Source organism: Hemitrygon akajei, chromosome 4 (assembly GCF_048418815.1).
Source record: "Hemitrygon akajei chromosome 4, sHemAka1.3, whole genome shotgun sequence".
NCBI lineage: Eukaryota > Metazoa > Chordata > Chondrichthyes > Myliobatiformes > Dasyatidae > Hemitrygon > Hemitrygon akajei.
In genome coordinates, this window is record NC_133127.1 from 196,615,807 (window position 1) to 196,637,002 (window position 21,196).

Below are 21,196 nucleotides of genomic sequence, written 5' to 3' on the forward strand. Positions count from 1 at the left end.
AAAGACCCTTCATCACAACTGGAGGAAAGGAGTTGTGATGAACTCCTGGGGGGGGAGGTGGGGGGGAGGAAGAAACACAAAGTGAGAGGTGAAACCGGGAAATGGGAAGTTGATTGGTGAAAAAGATACAAGGCCATGGAAGGAAGAAAAGGGGAGGAGCACCAGAGGGAGATGATGGTCTGGTAAAGAGGTAAGGTGAGAGACAGTGATATGGTGCAACTCAAACTACCTGCGTCTCAATATCACCAAGACCAAGGAGATGGTGGTGGACTTTAGGAGATCTAGGCCTCATATGGAGCCAGTGATCATTAATGGAGAATGTGTGGAGCAGGTTAAGACCTACAAGTATCTGGGAGTACAGTTAGACGAGAAGCTAGACTGGACTGCCAACACAGATGCCTTGTGCAGGAAGGCACAGAGTCGACTGTACTTCCTTAGAAGGTTGGCGTCATTCAATGTCTGTAGTGAGATGCTGAAGATGTTCTATAGGTCAGTTGTGGAGAGCGCCATCTTCTTTGTGGTGGCGTGTTGGGGAGGCAGCATTAAGAAGAGGGACGCCTCACGTCTTAATAAGCTGGTAAGGAAGGCGGGCTCTGTCGTGGGCAAAGTACTGGAGAGTATAACATCGGTAGCTGAGCGAAGGGCGCTGAGTAGGCTACGGTCAATTATGGAAAACCCTGAACATCCTCTACATAGCACCATCCAGAGACAGAGAAGCAGTTTCAGCGACAGGTTGCTATCGATGCAATGCTCCTCAGACAGGATGAAGAGGTCAATACTCCCCAATGCCATTAGGCTTTACAATTCAACCGCCAGGAGTAAGATATGTTAAAGTGCCGGGGTTGATTGTATTTAATGTATTTAAGTAAACTACTTAAGAACTTTTTAGCTATTATTAATGCTTTTTGAGAGAGTGATTTAGATGCATATCATATTTTTACTGAGTTAAGTATTGTATGTAATTAGTTTTGCTACAACAAGTGTATGGGACATTGGAAAGAATGTTGAATTTCCCCATGGGGATGAATAAAGTATCTATCTATCTATCTATTACCGGAAATTCAAGCACCCTTCCCCCATGCCTCCCCAGCTAACAACCCCGACTGGTAAAAACAAAATTGTTACGGAAAGGGCAATGAAGAATCCTTCTACATTCAAGTGTGATGGTATTCCCGAGTCTCTACATGAGTCTTTCATGACTGACAATAGTGAAAACCAAGATGAAGCTACTGACATGATGAAGGAAGCCCTGAACACCGCTAGAGATGAAAGACCTTTATTGTTGCTCTAAATGCCAACGATGTAACTGGCAGCTAGGCTAGACTACTTTAGCAATATGTTGAAAGACTACCTCCCAGATAGACTCTCTTCTTCCCTCACCCACTGGGGAGATGTTATAAAACCCAGAAAGCACCAGGCTCAAGGACAACTACCCCACTGTTAAATGACTACTGAATGATCCTTTATTCCCTGGAGCGTAGAATGAGGGGAGATTTGATAGGACTATGCACAATTGTGAGGGATATTGATAGGGTAAATACAGGCTTTTTCCCCTGAAGTTGGGTGAGACTTGAAATAGAGGTCATGGGTTAAGTGTGAAAGGGGAATCCAAGGGGGAACTTCTTCACTCAGAGACTGGTGAGAGTGTGAAATGACCTGGTAGTGGAGGTGTCTTAGAAGAAATTTGGATAGGTCCGTGGATGAGAGGGGCACGGAAGGCTACGGTCCAAGTGCAGGTCAATAGGACTAGGCAGAATAAGAGTTCGGCACAGACTAGATGGGCCAAAGGGCCAGTTTCTCTGTTGAGGTATTCTATGACTCTAATACAAAGGTGCCCAACCTTTTTAATACCAATGAGCCTTACCATTAACTGAGGGGTCCATGGACCCTAGGTTGGGAATATGATGAGACATCACAAGCTACCCCGTTACAATCTTGCTCTTTATTTTATTTAGAGATTCAGCGTGGTAACAGCCCATTCCAGTCCATCGAGCCCGCATCTCTCAAGTACATTCATGTGGCCAACTAACTTACTTACTTGTAGGTCTTAGGAACGTGGGAGAACACCGGAGCACTGGAACTAAACCCATGTGGTCACGGGGAGAACATTAGGGAGAATGCAGGAACTGAACCCAGGAACTGTCTACCTGCACTGCTCTTTGTCCGTACCGAGAAGCATTCACGCTCTCTGTAACGCTTCATTCTGCACTCTGTTATTGTTTCCCCTTATACCACCTCGATGCACTGTCATGATGAAGTAATCTGTACGTATGGCACGAACAACTATTTTGCACTGTTCTCAGTACGTGGCAATAGTAAAACATTACACAAGTACAAGTTCCTGTTGTCATGCACTAGGTGACCTCTCCCCAGACAGGCAGATCCGTATTTGGTAACTTGATTAATATCCTCATTTTGTATGGAGTGCTGACCTACGAGCAAGCTCCCCTGCACGGTGAACTTATCCTTCCCGCAACGACCTGAACCAAAACAATATGACAATGTGACGGACTCACAAAGAAAATGCAAATATTTGCAAAGCTGCACCAAGAAACAAAGCAGCAGCTAGAAATGCGATCTCCTGAGGTGAAGATGAGTTTTGTCACAACGTACAGTGAAGTGCATTGCTTGCGTCAACGACCAACAGAAACCCAGGATTGTGTTGGGGGCAGCAGGACGCGTTGCCACATTTCTGTCACCAACATAGCATGCCCACAACTTGCTAACTGTAACTGTACTTCTCTGGGATGTGGGAGGAAACCGGAGCACCCAAAGGAAACTCACATGGTCACAAGGAGAACATACGAACTTCTTACAGTGGCGGAATGAAACCCTGATTGGTGATGGCGGGCAGTATAAAGCGATAGACTAACTGATACGCTACCATGATATGGGGAAAGCACGTACATAAAGTTGGTTTCTGATCTCCAAAGACTTTTACAGAACACATGACTTGCCATTATTGAAAGAGAAGTCAGACACGCGCTGTGGGCATTCTGGCACCAACAAACTCACACTAACCCGTACACCTTTGAAGTGTGGGAGGAAACCCACACTGTCACGAGGAGAACATACAAACTCCTTAAAGACAGTGCCAGGAATCAAATGCTGATTGCTGTCACTGTAAAGCATTATGCCAACTGCCAAGCTACCATGCCACCCCTGGTTAACTGGTCATTGGTAGCAGCTCTCTTGAACCAGGGGTCAGAACCTCTCATTCAGAACAGCTGATAGGGCGGCTTACAGCACCAGCAATCCCCACCACTGCCTGTCAGCGGTTTCCCTGTAACTATGCGGGTTTCCTCCAGGTTCTCCAGTTTCCACTCACATTCCACAAATGTTGAGACTTTATAAAAGCCCTGGTGAGGCCTCACTTGGAGTATTGAGAGAAGTTTTGGGCCCCTCATCTTAGAAAGGATGTGCTGAAACGGGAGAGGGTTCAAAGAAGATTCACAAAAATAATTCCTGGTTTGAACAGGTTATATGAGGAGCTTTTGATGGCTCTGGGCCTGTATTCACTGGAATTCAGAAGAATGAGAGGTGACTTCATTGAAACCTATTGAATGTTGAAAGGCCTTGATAGAGTCAATGTGAAGATGTTTCCTAGGTGGGAGAGTCATAGACCAGAGGACACCGCCTCAGAATAGAGGGGCATATTTTTCGAATGGAGATGAGGAGGAATTTCCTTAGCCAGGGAGTACAGAATCTGTGGAATTCTTTACCACAGGCAGCTGTGGAGGTCAAGTCTTTATGTATATTTAAAGCAGAGGTTGATTGATTCTTGATCGGACAGGGCATAAAGGGATATGTGGAGAAGGGAGGAGATTGGGGCTAAATGGAAGAATGGATCAGCCATGATAAGAACATAGAACATAAGAAATAGGAGCAGGAGTTGGCCATCTGGCACATCAAGCCTGCTCTGCCATTCAATATGATCATGGTTGATTTGACCATGGACTCTTCTCCACCTACCTGCCTTTTCCCCATAACCCTTGAATCCCACACGATGCAAAAATCTATCCTTGTCTTAAATGTATGTAATAAGGTAGCCTCCACTGCTTCATTGGGCAGAGAATTCCAGATTCACCACTCTTTGGGAAAAGCAGTTCCTCATCATCTCTATCCTAAATCTACTCCCCCGAATCTTGAGGCTATGTCCCCTAGATCTAGTCTCACCTACCACTGGAAATAACTTTCCTGCCTCTATCTTATCTATCCCTTTCATAATTTTGTGTGTTTCTAAAACATGAAATGGCTGAGCAGACTCGATGGGTCAAATGGTCAAATTCTGCTCCTATGTCTTATGGTCTCATTCCAAAGCCATGCAGGTTAGGGTCAGTAGTTGTGGTGTGCTATTTTGATGTCAGAACTGTGGCAACACTTGTGAGCTGTCCCCAGCACAATTTTCACTGATTTGATTTGACACACACAAAAAAAGATTTACTTATGTGTTTCAATGTACACTTGACAAATACACTAACCTTTAACCAAAAAACCGTCTTCGCCTCTGCATAGCAAGCAGTTTGTCGACTTAAAGGGTCAGTCATTACGTCAACGTGGTTCCTTAAATATTCAGGGGCTTGGGAAGGGAAGCGTTTGCAATTCAAGAGACGCTGACAATGCACAGCATCTGATTGTTTTTCTACCTTTCATCATCCGAATCAATAATGAGAACTAGGAAGGAAGTTAAACATTACTTAACATGACAGCCTGCAGGAAACATCCAATGGACAAGCAGACATAACTCTACACCACTGTGTATTTGATTCTAATAGTTATTAACAGAGGAATTCATTCAGTGTACGTTGCCGCGTATGGAGATCCAGGGAGGGGTAGAACCTCTGATTAAGAGGCTTAGCATGTCCATTCTGGGACAACTCACTCACCTTTGGTTCCCACAGGGCAATCAGCTCTCACCTGTGGCTCCAAGTAGCTGTTTGCTTGCGACAGTGGCCACACCCCGGTACACCGCTTTGAAAGGTGGGTTAAACCAGATGAGGGTAACTGGTGGGCCATATAACCTGGTGAGATACGGACATGCCTGTTCTAGCATGTGAAGTCAGCTCTGGCAGACTAGGCAGATGAAATCTACAGTGATATCCAAAGGCCAGGAAGGCGGTTCTGCAACACTTTGTGGAGAGCGAAGGACATGACGAGGTACAGAAGTCATGGCTATCCACTGCAACCAAGGAGGACACCAGTTAGTGATGAGTACTGAGAAGACTGGGCCCAGACCTCCAAGTCGAAAGGGTGGAACTGTCCCAGTGTAACAGCTTTTCCATTTTAAAAACTCTCTGCACGTTGGTGGATGTGTCATTGGCAGAGACGGTGGACAACCAACAAGCTGCTGTGTTCTTTTGATTGACTGTAAATGAACAAAATCAGCACAGACACCTGGTGTCTGACTTCATACAATGTTTTGGACAATTGCATCCTCCAAATCTCCATTTTCATTGTAACATGCAAGATATCTTCAAATTCTTCATGGATCCTAACTTGTTGAAGTGAAATAGTTCATTTTCACTCTGATTGAAACCGTAGTGAACAAAACATTTCTGAATTGTCTTACTGCTTATTTCTCGCCAACTATCAATAACAAAAATCACAGACCACGCAACTGACGCTCTGAGCACAATACAGTCTTTAACAGCCACACAAGTGCATGCATCTGAAGCTGGTTAGAAACTTTGGCTCCTGTCCTAATTAAGCGGTGTAGTGTCCCAAATAAAAGAAGGAAATCACAGATATATTCTAGATCAACACCTGTTTTTTTTAAGAGCTATCCCAAATAAGCAGCTGTGCCAATAAACAGATGGGCTGGTTAACTGGAAACCACTGTATATGTACTTTACATCTGAACTGGCTGTTTTTTCCTTATATTTGTGTTTCATGGTAACCATCCTGTCGTCAGTGGAAAGAGTCTATCTATCATATTTATTTTTCACATGAGAGAACATAATCAACATTACTTTAACCTCCAGAGAATACTTCCCATTTGAGGAACAATTTGACAGTAAATTACTTATAAACAATCATCTCCACACCTGGGAAAAAACAGAGTATGACACATCAAATTACAAGTTTACTCTCATCAGACTGTATATACATACAAACAAATGAAACAATGATCCTCCAGACCATAGAGCTCCCACAAAACATATCACACACAGCAAAGAAACCAAAAATTACCATAAACAAGTTAATAAAATATAATTCAAAATGCATGTAGTGTGTGAAGAGTAAACAACTCGCTGTCCGGTGGTGGCAGGGTATTCATTAGTCTCCCAGCCTGAGGGAAGAAGCTGATACTCAGTCTGGCAGTCCTAGTCCTGGTGCTCCTGGACCTCCTTCCTGATGGTCGAGGGTCAAAGAGATTGTGGGATGGGTGCCAGGGTAGAATATAGAGAACACAACTAGGTGCCAACAAAAATCACCTTTCCCCCTGGAACGAGGTTCTATTATTTCACATTCCTTAGAACAGTACAGGAGAAGAACAGACTTTGGCCCATCATGTCTGTGCTGAACACAGTACAGAATAAAACTATCTTTTCTGTCTGGACCTGATCCATATCCACACTTTCCATTGGGGAGAGGAGCAGAATGAGGCCACTCAGCCCAGTGTCTGCTCCACCATTCCATCATGGCTGATTTATTTTCCCTCTCAACCCCATTCCCCTGGCTTCTCCCTGTAACCCTTGACACCATAACTAATCAAGAACCTATCAACCTCCACTTTAAATATACCCAGTGACTTGGCCTCCACAGTTGTCTATTGCAACAAATTCCACAGATTAACCACTCTCTGGCTAAAGAAATTTTTTCTCATCTCTGTTCCAAATGGACGTTCCTCTATTCTGAGGCTGAGCACTCTGGTTCTAGACTCCCCCACCATAGGAAACATCCCCTCCCCTTCTACTCTATCTAGGCCTTTCAATATTCAATTCATTTCAATGAGATTCCGCCTTCAATCCTCTGAACTCCAGCAAGTACAAGCCCAGAGCCATCAAACACTCCACATCCATTAACCCTTTCATTCAAAGGTTCATTTTATTATCAAAGTATGTAGGCAGAATATAACTCTTGAGATTCCTCTGCTCCAGGCACACAAAATACAGAAAAATGATGGAAGTAATTGAAGCCCCCCCCCCCCACATGAAAAAGAAAAATAAACAGAACTCACAAACCCAACCTCTCCATTGCACAAAAACTAACATATCGCCCACCCAGACACAGGACATAAAACATCAAACTCCTAACCCTCCTAGTACCCCCCCAACCTTTCCCTCACACAAAAACTAACACATCGCCCACCTGGACACGGCAAGTAAAACATCAAACTCCTAAACCCCCAAGCTCCTCCCTTGCAAAAAGCACTCAACCCCTCCGTCACCCAAAAATGTACTACCTGCCAATCAGCAGCAAGAAAGAAAACGCAGGAAAACTGAAAGAGACCAATAGAAACCACGGTCCATACCAACAATAGTTAGGTGTCTCAGAATTTCGAAAGCACCCTCCGCCTGTATCAAAGAGAGCCAACAGCTCTAACTCAGTCCTCCCACAGGGACAAGGTTTCCCGAGGGGAATGACCTCTGGCCCAACACAGCCACTCGAATGCCAGCCCGACACAGCCTCCTCTGCATTTGTCTCGATGTTTCAATTTTCCTCGACACCTCAATCGGCAAGAAATGCCCGCACCCTGTCTCTGGTCTCCTGTTCGGGGCAGCTTGTGCTCACGGTCTTCTCCTAAAATTGTCCTGGGGACAGCAGAGTGCTAGATCAATCGATTGAACACCAAACTGTAGGTCCAGGCTCCAATCGTTTTCCAAACACATTTAAGACATAAAGGATAAGCAGAAGCGCAGAAAAGGTGGAAGATGTCACCCAATGAATCGGTGTTCGCTGATGCCATCTTGACCTGACTTCCCAGGACCAATATATCCTCAGTTGAGAGGGCAAGCAGTTTCAAGTTCCTCGGTATACACATCACCAATGATCTCACCTGGACTGTACACACCACTGTGTGGCAAAAAAAGCACAACAGTGTCTCTTCCACCTCAGGTGTCAGAAGTAGTTCAGCATGAGTCCCCAAATCCTCAAGACCTTTTACAGAGGCACCACTGACAGCATCCTGACCGGCTGTATCACCGCCTGGTACAGGAACAGTACCAACCTTGATCACCGGGCACTGCAGAGAGTGGTACGGACAGCATGTGAACTTCCCTCCACTGAGGACAATTACAGCAGCAGATGCATAAAGAAGGCCTGGAAGATCATCGGGTACACCAGTCACCCCAACCATAAGCTGTTCCAGCTGCTTCCGTCTGGCAAGCTGTACTGCAGCATAAAAGCTAGGACCAACAGGTTATGGGACAGCTTCCTTCTGCAAGCCATTAGATTTTTTAAATTCACATCTTTGTACATTACTACGGAGTCATAATGCAAAGACTTTTACTCTCTAACATTGTGGGACAGATGCAAGATTTAAATAAATTTTTGGATAGATAGTTGGATAGATTTTTGCATAGTAGGGGAAGTAGGGGTTCTGGGGAAAAGGCAGGCAGATGGAGATGAGTCCATGGCCAGATTAGCCATGATCTTATTGTCCAGATGTCCTACTCCTGCTCCTATTATGTTCTTATATAATTCAATACAAAGGCACACCTCAAGGATGCTTGGCGTCCTTGTAATCTTACTGGGCACCACAGTAGCATAGCATTTTGCTCCTATAGTGCAAAGATGTAGCGGGTAGTTGAATTGGTCATTGTAAGATGGCCTGTGTTTAGGTTAGGGTTAAGTCGGGGTTGTCAGCATTTGACTCGCGGAAAGCAGAGGACCTGGAGAAAACCCACACATACCACAGGGAAGACGTGCAGAAACTACTTACAGAGGATGCCGGGATTAAACTCCAATGCTCTGACTGTAATAGCGTCACACAAACTGCTACACTATCGTGGTGCCAGTAAGATTAGTCCCGGTTTCAAAGGTTACGGGAAGAAAGGAAGAGAATGGGATTCAGAGGGATAATAAATCAGCCACGATGGAATGGCAGAGCAGACTGGATGGGCTGAATGGCCTCATTCTGTTCCCATGTCTTATGGATGCTCCAACATTGGCAAATTTGTAGATGTTTGAGGTGTGCAAAGCCATACAATGAGTGTAGAGACAGTTGATCAGAGGGTTAAGCAAGCCTCCTTGAGGTGCATCTTCATATATTGATCCCGGGATTGAAAGGATTCATGTATATGGAGTGTTTGATGGCTCTGTGCCTGTTCTCACTGGAGTTTAGATTAATGCGGGTGGGGGGGGGGAGGGCGCGCTAGAAAATCTCATTGAAGCATATGGGATATTAAAAGGTCTAGTTAGAGTAGATATGGAGAGGATTTTTCCTTTGGCAGGGGAATCTAGGAACAGAGGGCACAGTTTCACAATACGGGGGTGTCCATATAGAACAGAGATGAGGAGGAATTTCTTTAGCCAGAGGTTAGTGAATCTGTGGAATTCACTGCCATGGATGGCTGTGGAGACCAAGTCATTGGGTACATTTAAAGCGGAGGATGATAGGTTCTTGATTAGACAGGGCATCAAAAGTTACATGGAGAAGGCAGGAGAATGGGGTTGAGAGGGGGAATATGTCAGCCATGATGGAATGGCAGAGCAAACTTGATGGGCTGAATGGCCTAACTCTGCTCCTATTATGGAGTGCTGACCAGAACTACACACAGCATGCCAGCTGTGTCCTAAGCAGCATTTTACAGAGTTGTACAGTAACATCACGTTCACAGTGAAACAAAGATGAGGATTTCAAAGTCAAAGTCGAGTCTATTGTCATTTCTGTAGCTGCAATGAAAATCTTACTTGCAGCAGCATCAGATAAACAACGTTCATATGAATACCAGTTAAACATGACATGCTCGACCAGATTGACACATCACACCACAGGCACATTGTCAACAGACGCAGAAGGTGCACTCCCCTCGCACAGTTCTGCTTCCCGCTCATCAACGATGCAAAGGTAAACTGTTCTGCTTGTTATGCAAACACGAGAAAAAACACATAGCAGCGAGGAAATTTAATCTCACCCCAGGTGTGGATGACATCAAATAACCCCAGAGTTATAGAAAACAGAAGCTCTACATTGCAAGTTTTATGAAACTGTGTGATGATGGGATTAATTTACTCTCTCCTGGCACAGAGATCCACTCTACAGCCATTAAAACAAAAGGGACAATGAACCATTTAAAAATAATTGCAAACGCACAGGGCTGGGTGATTAAATAAAGAAACAACATACGCAAAGTGCTGGAGGAACTCAACAGGTACACAGTATCTATGGAAATAAAGAGATGTTACACCAGGACCGGAAAGGGGGAAGATGCTGGGGGAGCAGGAGGAGGACAAGATGACAGGTGATCGGTGAAGCCGGGGGTGGTGGAGAGGGTGATGAAGTAAGAAGCTGCAGGATGACGGGTCAAAAAGGTAAAAGTTCTGAAGGAGGAGAGTGGACCATGGGAGAAGGGGAAGGGAGGTAACATGGGTCCAGACTGGGGATAGAAGAGGAGAGGAGGAGGAAATGGAAAAGAAATACCAGAATTTGGAGAAAGTGATGCTCATGACATCAGGTTGGAGGCTCCCCAGACAGAGTATAAGCTGTTGTTCCTCCAACCTGACAGTGGCCTCATCACGGCAGCAGAGAAGACCATGGACTGACGTGACAGAATGGGATCAGGACTGGAATTGAAATGGCTGGCCACCAGGTAATTTAGCTTTTTGCGCATGGAGCAAAGGTGCTCGACACGAAAAAGGCTCTTTGATTCAGGTATATCCTGAGATCCTTCAATGTGTGCAGCAGGATGTTGGAGGTCTTTTACCAGTCTGTTGTAGTGAGTGCAGTCTTCTTTGCGGCTTTATGTTGGGGAGCAGCATCAGTGTTGGTGATGCAAAAAGACTAAATAAACTCATCAATGTACGTACATGTCATTATGTACTGATTCAGACCTTGGTTAGTGGTGGAGAGGAGGTCACTAAATAAACTGTTATCCATTATGGACAATCTGGCACATCCTCTCCATGACCTACTGAATAAGCAGTGGAGCAACCTTTCAGACTCATTCAGCTCTGCTGTCACAAGGATCGTTACAGAAAACCTTTCCTTCCAAATGCAATAAGCATGTACAACAGTTCATCTGTGTGCGACAGGAGCGCACACTTCATAGTACAATGGTCTGTTCTATTATTTTGTGCATTAGTATTGCACATTATTGTACAGTGGTAAATTGTGTTTATTATTAATATGTACTTCATTATTAGTTCAGTCTGCATACTGGTAATTGTGTTTTTAAATGTTGCTGCTGTAACGAAAGAATTTCCCACTCGGGATAAGGTATTTATTATCTTCTTTCCTTCCCAGCACTGAGCATGTTTACATGGAGCACTGCCACGAGAAAGCAGCATCCATCAAGAACCCCCACTGTCCACGACATGCTCTCTTCTCGATGCTGCCTTCAGGCAGGGGTACAAGAGCCTCAGGACCCACACCACCAGGTTCAGCAACAGTTATGATTCTTCCCATCCATCCCACAATCTCTTTGACCCCTACCATCAGGCCCAAGGTATCATAGCATTAGGCCAAGGATTATTAGGATGGGGAATAGTTCTTCTCCATGTTGTGAGACTACTGAACTCAGGTCTCATCACACGTGAAGTGCCAGTAGCATTATACTATTTATTTTTAATTGCAGCTTATTATTTGTAAATTTACTACTGGTACTATTAGGTGGCAGGGTAGAGACGCATCTCTGCCAAAGGAGATACAAGACACTCCTTCCATCCACTAGCTTGCAGGTCACCTTCGGACAAAGTTTTAGCTCCTGCTTAGCCCCCCTCCCCCTAAAAAAAATCAGGGACACATGAAGCCATGGGAGGTGATGGGAAGCTATATAAGCAGTTGGTGCATATCACATCCTGGTTGTGTGACCACTGACGCCAGGCAGACAATCTCTGAAGAGTATTGATAATGGCTGGGGTCACCCGTCTTGTAAAGACACTGCCCAGAAGGCAGCAGCGGAAACCGCTTCTGTAGAAAATCTTGCGAGAACAATCATGGCCATGGAAAGACAATGATCACCCACGTCACAATAGTACAGCACATAATGAACAAATATTATCTTAGGGGTTGTGTGTGAGAGTTATGTGTACTGTGTTGTGCACCTGGGTCCAGAGGAATGTTGTTTCATTTGGTGGTATGTGTGTGCAGCTGAATGACAGTAAACTGAAATTGAACTTATTACCCTAGAACCATCAGGCTCCTTAATCAGTGTGGATAACTTTACTCATTGTGTCTCTGAACTGACAGCCAACAGACTCCCTCTCAAGGACATTTTACAGATCCAACGACCCTTTCCATCTGTCCCAAAATCTCTTTGGCCTCCTACCATCAGGCAGAAGGCACCACAATACAAGAATGAGGACTGTTAGGCTGGGTAACCGCTTCTTCCCCCAGACAGAGTCTTCTGAACGCCCTGTACACATTATTTATGACAGCGGCAGTAGCATTATACTTGATATATATTTAACTGTCTTCATTTTGTGCTGTTACATATGACGTGCACAATCATGGTCTTCTAACCATCTTTGACCTGTTAATAAACTCTTATTCTTTTCTCTTTCCATGACCATGCTTGCTCTTAGCAATTTTTTTAAAATCAGAAGTGGCTTGCCATTGCCTTCTTCTGAAGGAATAGACAGTCGACTTTTTGGACCAAGACCCTTCATCAGGATCTTTCACGAGCCCTGAGGAAGGGCCTTGGCCCAAAGTATCATTCACTTCCACAGATGTTGCCTGACCTGCTGAGTTCCTCCAGCATTTTGTGTGTCTGTCACTCTGGATTTCCAGCATCTGCAGATTCAATTGTGTATATTTAACTATATGCCATATGTGTACTTTATGCACATTATATATCAACAGATATATTTTATCTTTTTAAATTTTATTTACTGTACGTGATAAATGCACTTCATTTTGCACCTTATCCAATGCACCTTATCCCAGAGGAAAGATGTTTCGTTTAGCTGTATACATGTGCAAGGTTAAATGACAATTTGCATAATTTGTTTTCTTTTGCACATTGGTTATTTGACAATCTTTGAATATGTGTAGTTTTATTTTATAAATTCTACTATACTTTATTTTCAAAGTAATTTATTACCGAAGTACATATATGACACCACATATAATGCTGAATTTGATTTACTTGTGGGCATACACAATGAATCCAAGAAACACAATAAAATCAATGAAAGACCACACAAAACAAGATGCACAAACAACCACTGTGCCAATTAACTGCCATTAGAAAAAGAGAAAAAAAGAAATAATAAATAAATAATATGCAGGACGTGAGATAAAGAGTTCTTGAAAGCAAGTCCATAGTTTATGGGAACAATTCAATGATGAAGTTGAGTGAAGTTATCCCCTCTGGTTCAAGAGCCTGATGGTTTCTTGTAAATGCCTGTAAAAAAAAAATGAATCTCAAGGTAGTGTATCATGACATATACGTACATTGATAATAAATTTCCTTCGACTTTCCAGTGCTTACTTATGATGATTTATGATGGTATGACAGAGGAACTATAGGACAAGTTAATACGCGTAAAGCAGAGGGAAGTAACAGATCAAAATTTATTATCAGTGCACACAAATGTTACCTTGAGATTGTTTTCTTACTGACATTGACAAGAAAATAAAGATATGCAATAAATTTACAAAAAACTATACCTAGGCAAACAACCAATATACAGAAGACCAATTGCGTAAATAAAAAATACACAGAAAGGATTAACTTTATTCACCGCATACATTTATATATGTATTAGAAATTTGCTGTGGTGTGTTGGTCAGGGTGTAACAAGCAACAACATTCAACAATTATAATTAATGAATTATATCAAAAATAAAGTTAGAAGTACAGATATGGAATAAAATGTGCATAAATACCAGCCTGTATTTACAATATAAGCAGCATTATAAAAAGTGAATCAAAGTGTTTACAGTGCAGTGATGGGGGTAATAGATTGAGGGGGGGCGTGGGGCTCCCTAGAATGGTTGATCAGATTAACTGCCGGGGGTAAGAAATGTTTAAAACCGTAAGACATGGGAGCAGAGTTACACCATTTGGCCAAAGACTCCACCATTCCATCTTTTGTTGGGAGGGATTTATCATCCCTCTCAACCCCGTTCTACTGCCTTCTCCCCATAACATTTGACACACTGACAAATCAAGAACCTATCAACCTCCACTTTAAATACCCAGTGACTCCGCCTCCACAGCTTAAGATTGCATGGTTTTTGTTTTAAAAGCACTGTAGTGCTTTCTAAAAGGGAGCTTTTGGAAAGGACAGATTGTTGGGTGTGTCATGTCCACAATGATTTTGCCTGCTCGGTTCTTTGCCCAGACATGGATGGTAAAGCCAACTGCAAATTGGCAAAGGTTGGCACTTTGATGCCCTTTGGAAGGACAGATACAAATCATCACCCCCCACTCCCACCTCCACAGAGTTACAATTCCAAATGTAATCACGTAAGTGTGCTTGCACACAGAGGCAAGAATTCACTTTGCAAAATAGTGAGGCTGTATTCAGAACTAAGTGGAATTTCCTGTAATTATAGAGAGTTGGGAGTAGTGACATGGAGGAAAGAGGTGGATCTGAACCACAGCATTTCAGGCATGGTACAGGATACGCGGAGTCCGCTTGGGAACGGAAGAACCATTTAAACAGAAATCCCCAACACTTGGATTCATGTGCCAAACCTTCAGAAGCTATAAATACTAATGATTGTGTGGATGCAAGCACAAAATAACTTCAGCCAAAATCTCAATAAACTCAAGAGATTCTACAGATGCTTGAAATTGAGAGCAACATGCACCAAATGCTGGAGGGACTCAGCAGACTAGGCAGCATCTATGGAAAAAAATAAACAGTCGACGTTTTGGGCCAAGACCCCCCCCATCAGGACTAGAGAAAAAAGATGAGAAGCCAGAGTACGAAGGTGGAGAGGAGGAGGGGAGGACTTCCTCATCTTTTTTCTCTAGTCCTGATGAAGGATCTTGACTTGAAACGTCAACTGTTTATTCATTTTCATAGATGCTGCCTGGCCTGCTCAGTACCTCCAGCACTTTGTGTGTGTTGCTTGGATTTCCAGCGCCTGCAGATTTTCTCTTGTTTATGATTGGACACACAAAATGCTGGAGGAACTCAGCAGATCAGGCAGCATCTATGAAAATGAATAAACAGTTGACGTTTCAGGTTGAGATCCTTCATCGGGACTAGAGAGAAAGGGGGTAGAGGCCAGAATAAGAAGGTGGGGAGGAGGGAGTCCCTTCATCAGAACTAGATCAAATTCCAACAGGACTCTATAAATTAATCCCATTTCAAAACAACAAATTTTAAAATGTTTTAGGAAAGGTTAGCTAAGCAAGTCAGGCAGCGCCTATGGAGAGGAATAAATAGTCGATGTTTTGGGCCAAGACCCTTCATCGGGACTGGAAAGGAAAGGGGAAGATGCCAGAATAAGGTGGGGGAGGGGAAGAAAGACAAGCTAGAAAGGTGATAGGTGAAGCCAGGTGGGTCAAAAAGGTTAAGGGCCAGAGAAGAAGGAATCTGATAAGACAAGAGAGTGGAGCATGGGAGAAAGGCGAACCAGGGAAGGTGATCGGCAGATGAGGAGAAGAGGCAAGAGGACTGAGTGGGAAATACAGAGGAGGAAAGGGGAAGGGGAATAAAAAGAATCTCAATAAAATAGTTTCAACTTGTAGCATTTTGATTCAATACAAAATTGCCTTGGCATATGTAATGGTGTTCTAAAATCAGTAAAGTCAACTTCTAATTGGAAAGTTCTGCAGCGCAACCCACATCAATCACATCATCCCCCTCAAAGCAATCTTCACTTTCGGAACAAAGACTGTTCTCAAACATCCGTCAAATGCGAAGCACAGTCACAAAACTTTTGAGGCGTGGGGCTTTGACTGTTCACACTCTAAGAACGGCTGAGTTACTAAACAAATTACGGAACTACAGAACAATTTATAGCAACATATTAAACTGCTCAAAGTTATTACTAGCTCAGCACACACCCAACACTCAGTTATCTCAAAATATAAATTGCAATGAAATAATATTTCAACATAAAACATCATTTTAAACAGAGCAATTTGCAGGAATCTATAACTAGAATTTAACTACCATTAAGCATTGTTATTAAATGAAATGCTATTAATTTTAAAAGCATTAAAATTTCTATTTCTAACATTATACAGCACTCTTCAGAACCAGATATTAAAATTCAAAGTATTTGAATCCTTGATTGCTTTTATGCTTAGTATTCTTTCAATTTTTAAGTTTAAAGCGATAAGTTTTACCAGAGGTTACACAAGTTGGAACAAATTCTTTAACTGAATCGTTTCAGCTCGATATTATTCTATAATTAGCCATGGTTTAACCAGATAATCCTATTTTCAAAGATCTAACCTTTGTCAGTTCCTGTTCAAATGCTCCAATCTTCCCATCACTAACTGTACGATTTAATCATAAGACCTGGGAGCTGAAACAGACCATTCAGCCCATCAAGACTGCTAGACCATTCCACCATGGCTGATCTATTTCACTCTCAACCCCATTCTCCTGTCTTTTCCCAGTAACCTTTGATGACCTAACTAATCAAGAACCAATCAACCTCCACCTTTTGCAGATTTCAGATCGCCATGGCTTTAAACTGAACGTTATGCTTGCTCAATACCACAACAACTAACCGTTAATCTCTCAGGTTATACTAGTTGAATGCGCTGCAACATTTAGCTCATCTATTTCCTTATGCTTGTTGAATGCCGCAATGTTTAACAACTAATCTCTCACATTATGCTAGTTCAGTAGTTAATCTCTCGCGTTATGTTAGTTGAATGCCGCACCGTTTAACAGTTAATCTCTCACTTTACGGTAGTTTAATGCTACAACTCCTAATAATAAATCTTCCACGTTGCGTTAGTGTGAAGCTGCAACGTTTGACAGTTAATCTTTCACATATGCCTCAGTGTTTAATAGATAATCTTCCACATTAGACTAATTTGACGCTGCAAGTTTTGACAGTTAATTTCCAAGTTAGCTGTTGGATCAATAGGACAACGTTGTACTATCATCTCCTACATTCTGCCAGGTTGATAGTGCACAGTTTTACCGTTGACGAGGTTTAAAGCTCCCGGAGGGTGCAGTCACTCTCGTCCCTGCAGTTTGCCACTAACTTGCGGCGGGTTACTGGGTCTGCAGCAGCGGACACCCCACCCACCGGGACCCCTGACCCGGTGCCGCCGGGCCGGCTACTCACAGCACACACAGCGCGTAGGCCCCGCTCACACTCTCGCTGTCCCGCACCAAGAAGCTGCCGTCTCTGCCCGCCCGGGCCAGCAGCTCCTCGGCCGCCGCTCGGCTCAGGTCCCGGTGGTACCACAGACCGCAGCCGAAGCCGGGGCCGGGGCTGGAGCCGGGCCCGGGGCTGCTGACGCCGCCCGCCATCGACCCCCGCCCGGGGAGGCCCGAGGCCGCCGATCCGCCGGGAGCAGGAGGAGAGGCCCCGGGAGCCCCGCTCCGAGAGTCTGAACTCCGCCAGCGGACGCGCGCCCTGCTCCTCCTGCGTGCGCGGGAGCGATGCGGACACGCGCTCCTCCGCCTGCGTGCGCGGGCACGACGGCGGCCGACGCCCGCTGGAGAAAACTTTCTCGACAACTTCTTGTAAAGTTTAGTGGTGGTTGTCAGACCAACATAAGGCGCATTGCCGCCACCTACTGTGGTGGAATAAGACCCACTATATCCCAACAAAAAACTCGTATCGAAAAGTCTAATGCTTTTCAGAACATTAAATGCGCGCTTATATACTTTACAACGGCAGTGATATCCTAACAAACTTTTCATGTTAAACTGTGTCTGTCCCAAAGATCTCCGTTTATCGATTAGATGTTTCCTGCGCACCTCATCGGAACCGAGTTCAGACAATATGTTCTGCACCGTTTCTTGGAAAGTGTGTTTCTACAAATGCCAACAAATAGTACCAACTGTGTTTTTAATATCAGAATCACCGGCATTTGTCGTGAAATTTGTTAACTTAGCGGCAATGCAATTCATGATAAATACAGGAAAACTGAACTACAGTAAATGTGTATATTAAATAGTTAAATTAAATAAGTAGCGCAACAGAAATTTTAATAAAAGTTATGAGGTCGGGTTCATGGGTTCAATGTCCATTTAGAAAACGGATGGCAGAGGGGAAGAAGCGGTTCCTCAGCCCTGCCGAAGGGTCTCGGCCCGAAAAGCCCGTCGACTGTATAGACGCTGCCTGACCTGCTGCGATCTTCCAGATTTTTGTGCGCGTTCCTCATTCTTTGAGCGTATCCCTACAGGCTTCTGTACCTCCTTCCTGACGGTAATAATGGAAACAAGCCATGACCTGAATGTTGGGGGTCACAGTCCTATTTGAATAATATTGTAAATATATGATTAAGCTTTCCTGTTCGTTGAAATAACTCATTGCAGTTTATACGGTTCCTTAAGGTTGTTATAGCCAGGGACGGTAATGGGGACAAAGCTCCCACTACCTGTTAAACATAGAAAACCTACAGGACAATACAGGCCCTTCGGCCCACGACGCCGTGCCAAACATGTACGTACTTTAGATATGGTTACCCATAGCCCTCTATTTCTCTAAGCTCCATGTACCTATCCAGGAGTCTCTTAAAATACCCTATCGTATCCGGCTCCACCACTGTCGCCGGCAGTCCATTCCATACACTCACCACTCTCTGTGTAAACAACTTACCCCTGACATCTCCTCTACCTACTCCCCAGCACCTTAAACCTGTGTCCTCCTGTGGCAGCCATTTCAGCCCTGGGGAAAAGCCTCTGACTATCCACACGATCAATTCCTCTCATCATCTTATACACCTCTTATATAAATACTCCCAATGGAAACAGCCTCTCGGACAATCAGCTCCCGGCCTTCACGAGAGGCTTAACTACTAAGCCCGGCGGAACCGACAGCAGAAGGGGGCCAAGGTGGGCTACTGGCGCCTTGAAACCAGTTGCTGAGGCAGCCGTGGATGGCAGATCATCTAGACGGAAAACTTTGCTCTCAAGACTCCGCTGCCTTGTGACAATACCCACTCATGGGGAAGAAACGGGAGTGGAGCCGGAGCCGGAGCCGGAGTCCTCGCATTGAGTTCGGCGCTGACTGGCGACGCCGCTGGTGCAAGCTGTATCGGTCTCTGCCGTTCCTGTGCGTGGAGAGGGGGAGCTCGCTCTCCTTATCCTACCGCCCAGGCTAGGTCGCAACGTCCATGGTCAACTCTGACCGACGGGGGCCCTCATATGTAAAGAAAATAGTGAATTACACACATTATGACACTACACGTTATGCACATGTGCGCGCCTCGCTAAAGCAAAAAAAAAGAACGAAGTTAGACACATTTCGGACTCCCGTCTTTTCCCTTTAATTAGTTTAATGTTTTGGAGATAAGAGACATAACACGTATCACGAGGCGCATTGAACAAGGAACTGCTGATCTAGTATGTCCGATATGTAAATCAGCTAACTGCCCCCATGCGCATCTCCCAGTTGAGTTCACTCCACCCTCTGAACTTTACATTAATGCCGCCCTCTCTCTTCCATATCCCATCTTTGTTGCCATAGTGATCGAATAGGCTTTTTAATTATGGTTTTCACCTCCCCTTTATGCGAAGATACCACGGTATTTACATCCTTAATTCTAAGTGACGGCTTGGCCAGAGTATCTGCCTCCTCATTTCCTTCCAACCCCATCATGGACTGGGACCCTTAAGAAAGGTGGTGGACACCCCCACAAGCCCAGACCCTGCAGCCTGAAATTGGAAAGACCTGTTAATAGACATCAAAACCGAGATTGAATCAGGGCATAATCAGGGCGTACTTCCTCGACTCATTTCAGGGATAAAATGATAGCAGCCATCTCAGACGTGAATATTAACACTTTTGATCATCTTTTCTGGATAGTCACCCGAAACTTTGGAACATGACAGAAACACCCGCACAACCTGGAGCTGGACTTTTAGAACCGCAGATATGTAAGAAGTCTGTTAGAAGAGCGATGGAAGGTGCTGAGCCCAAGTTTAGAACAAGGTCTACAATTAACACAGACTCGAAATAAACAAGACGACACAAGTGAAATCCAAAGGTGAAATCACGAGCCATAGCACTAAACACGAACTCTACGAGTTTCTTGTACCTTGTATCTTGGGCGTGGCCAGAGAGAGTGGGCAGACTGGAGAGAGAGGCGGGGCCAATGGGGGAGAAGGGCGGGGCCACGAAGAAAAGGGCGGAGTCAGGAAGAAAGGGGCGGGGCTAGAGAAATAGAGAGTTTCTGGTCAACGTTTTAGATGACATGTCGAAACTGCGCAGACTCCTCGGGGAATAGAGGCACGGCGTGCTTTCTTTGTAATGGCATTTATGTCCCGGACCCAGGACAGATCCTCTGAAATTTGAGGTTACTGACCCTCCCCACCTCTGATCCTCCTCCGACGAGGACTGGACAACGGACCCCTGGTTTCCTGCTCCTGAAGTCCGCAATCAGCTCTTTGGTCTTGCCGACACTGAGTGAGAGGTTTTTGTGGTACCACTCAGCCAGGTTTTCAGTCTCCCTCCTACATGCCGATTCGTCACCACCTGCATCAGCGGTGTTGCCAGCGAACTTACACACGGCATTCGAGCCCCACGGACATAAGTGTGGAGCGAGCCGGGCTGGGGCGAAGCACACAGGCTCCTGCACAGATGCAAGTGATCCTAACCGGTCTGATATGGAAACACCAACAGCCAGGAATGAAAGTGGTGGACACAGCCCAGTCCTTCACAGGTAAAACCGTCCCCACCATGGAGCACATCTACACGGAGAAAGCATCATCCATCACCACCCTGGCGTTGCTCTCTCCTCACGACCGCCATCAGGAGGTAAGTTCAGGAGCTTTAGATCCCATGCCACCAGGTTCAGGAACAGATATTACCCTCCAGCCATCAGGCTCCTGAACCAGTGTGGGTCACTTCACTCACTAAGTTCAAGTTGAATTGGCATTACCAGTACAGATTTAAAGGAAACAGCATTCATCCAGAGTCAAAGTGCAAAACACA

At 44.6% G+C, this 21,196-nt stretch overlaps 1 protein-coding gene across 1 annotated transcript in view; it reads right to left on the reverse strand.

Moving 5' to 3' along the window:
- The window catches only part of inppl1a (inositol polyphosphate phosphatase-like 1a), a 202,780-nt gene extending 185,104 nt beyond the window's left edge, over positions 1 to 17,676 (reverse strand). The window contains exon 1 of the mRNA XM_073044343.1: positions 17,375 to 17,676. Within this exon, the coding sequence (XP_072900444.1) occupies positions 17,375 to 17,562 (188 nt within the window). The 5' untranslated portion in view covers positions 17,563 to 17,676. The remainder of the gene's footprint in view (positions 1 to 17,374) is intronic.
- Positions 17,677 to 21,196: the final 3,520 nt, after the last annotated feature.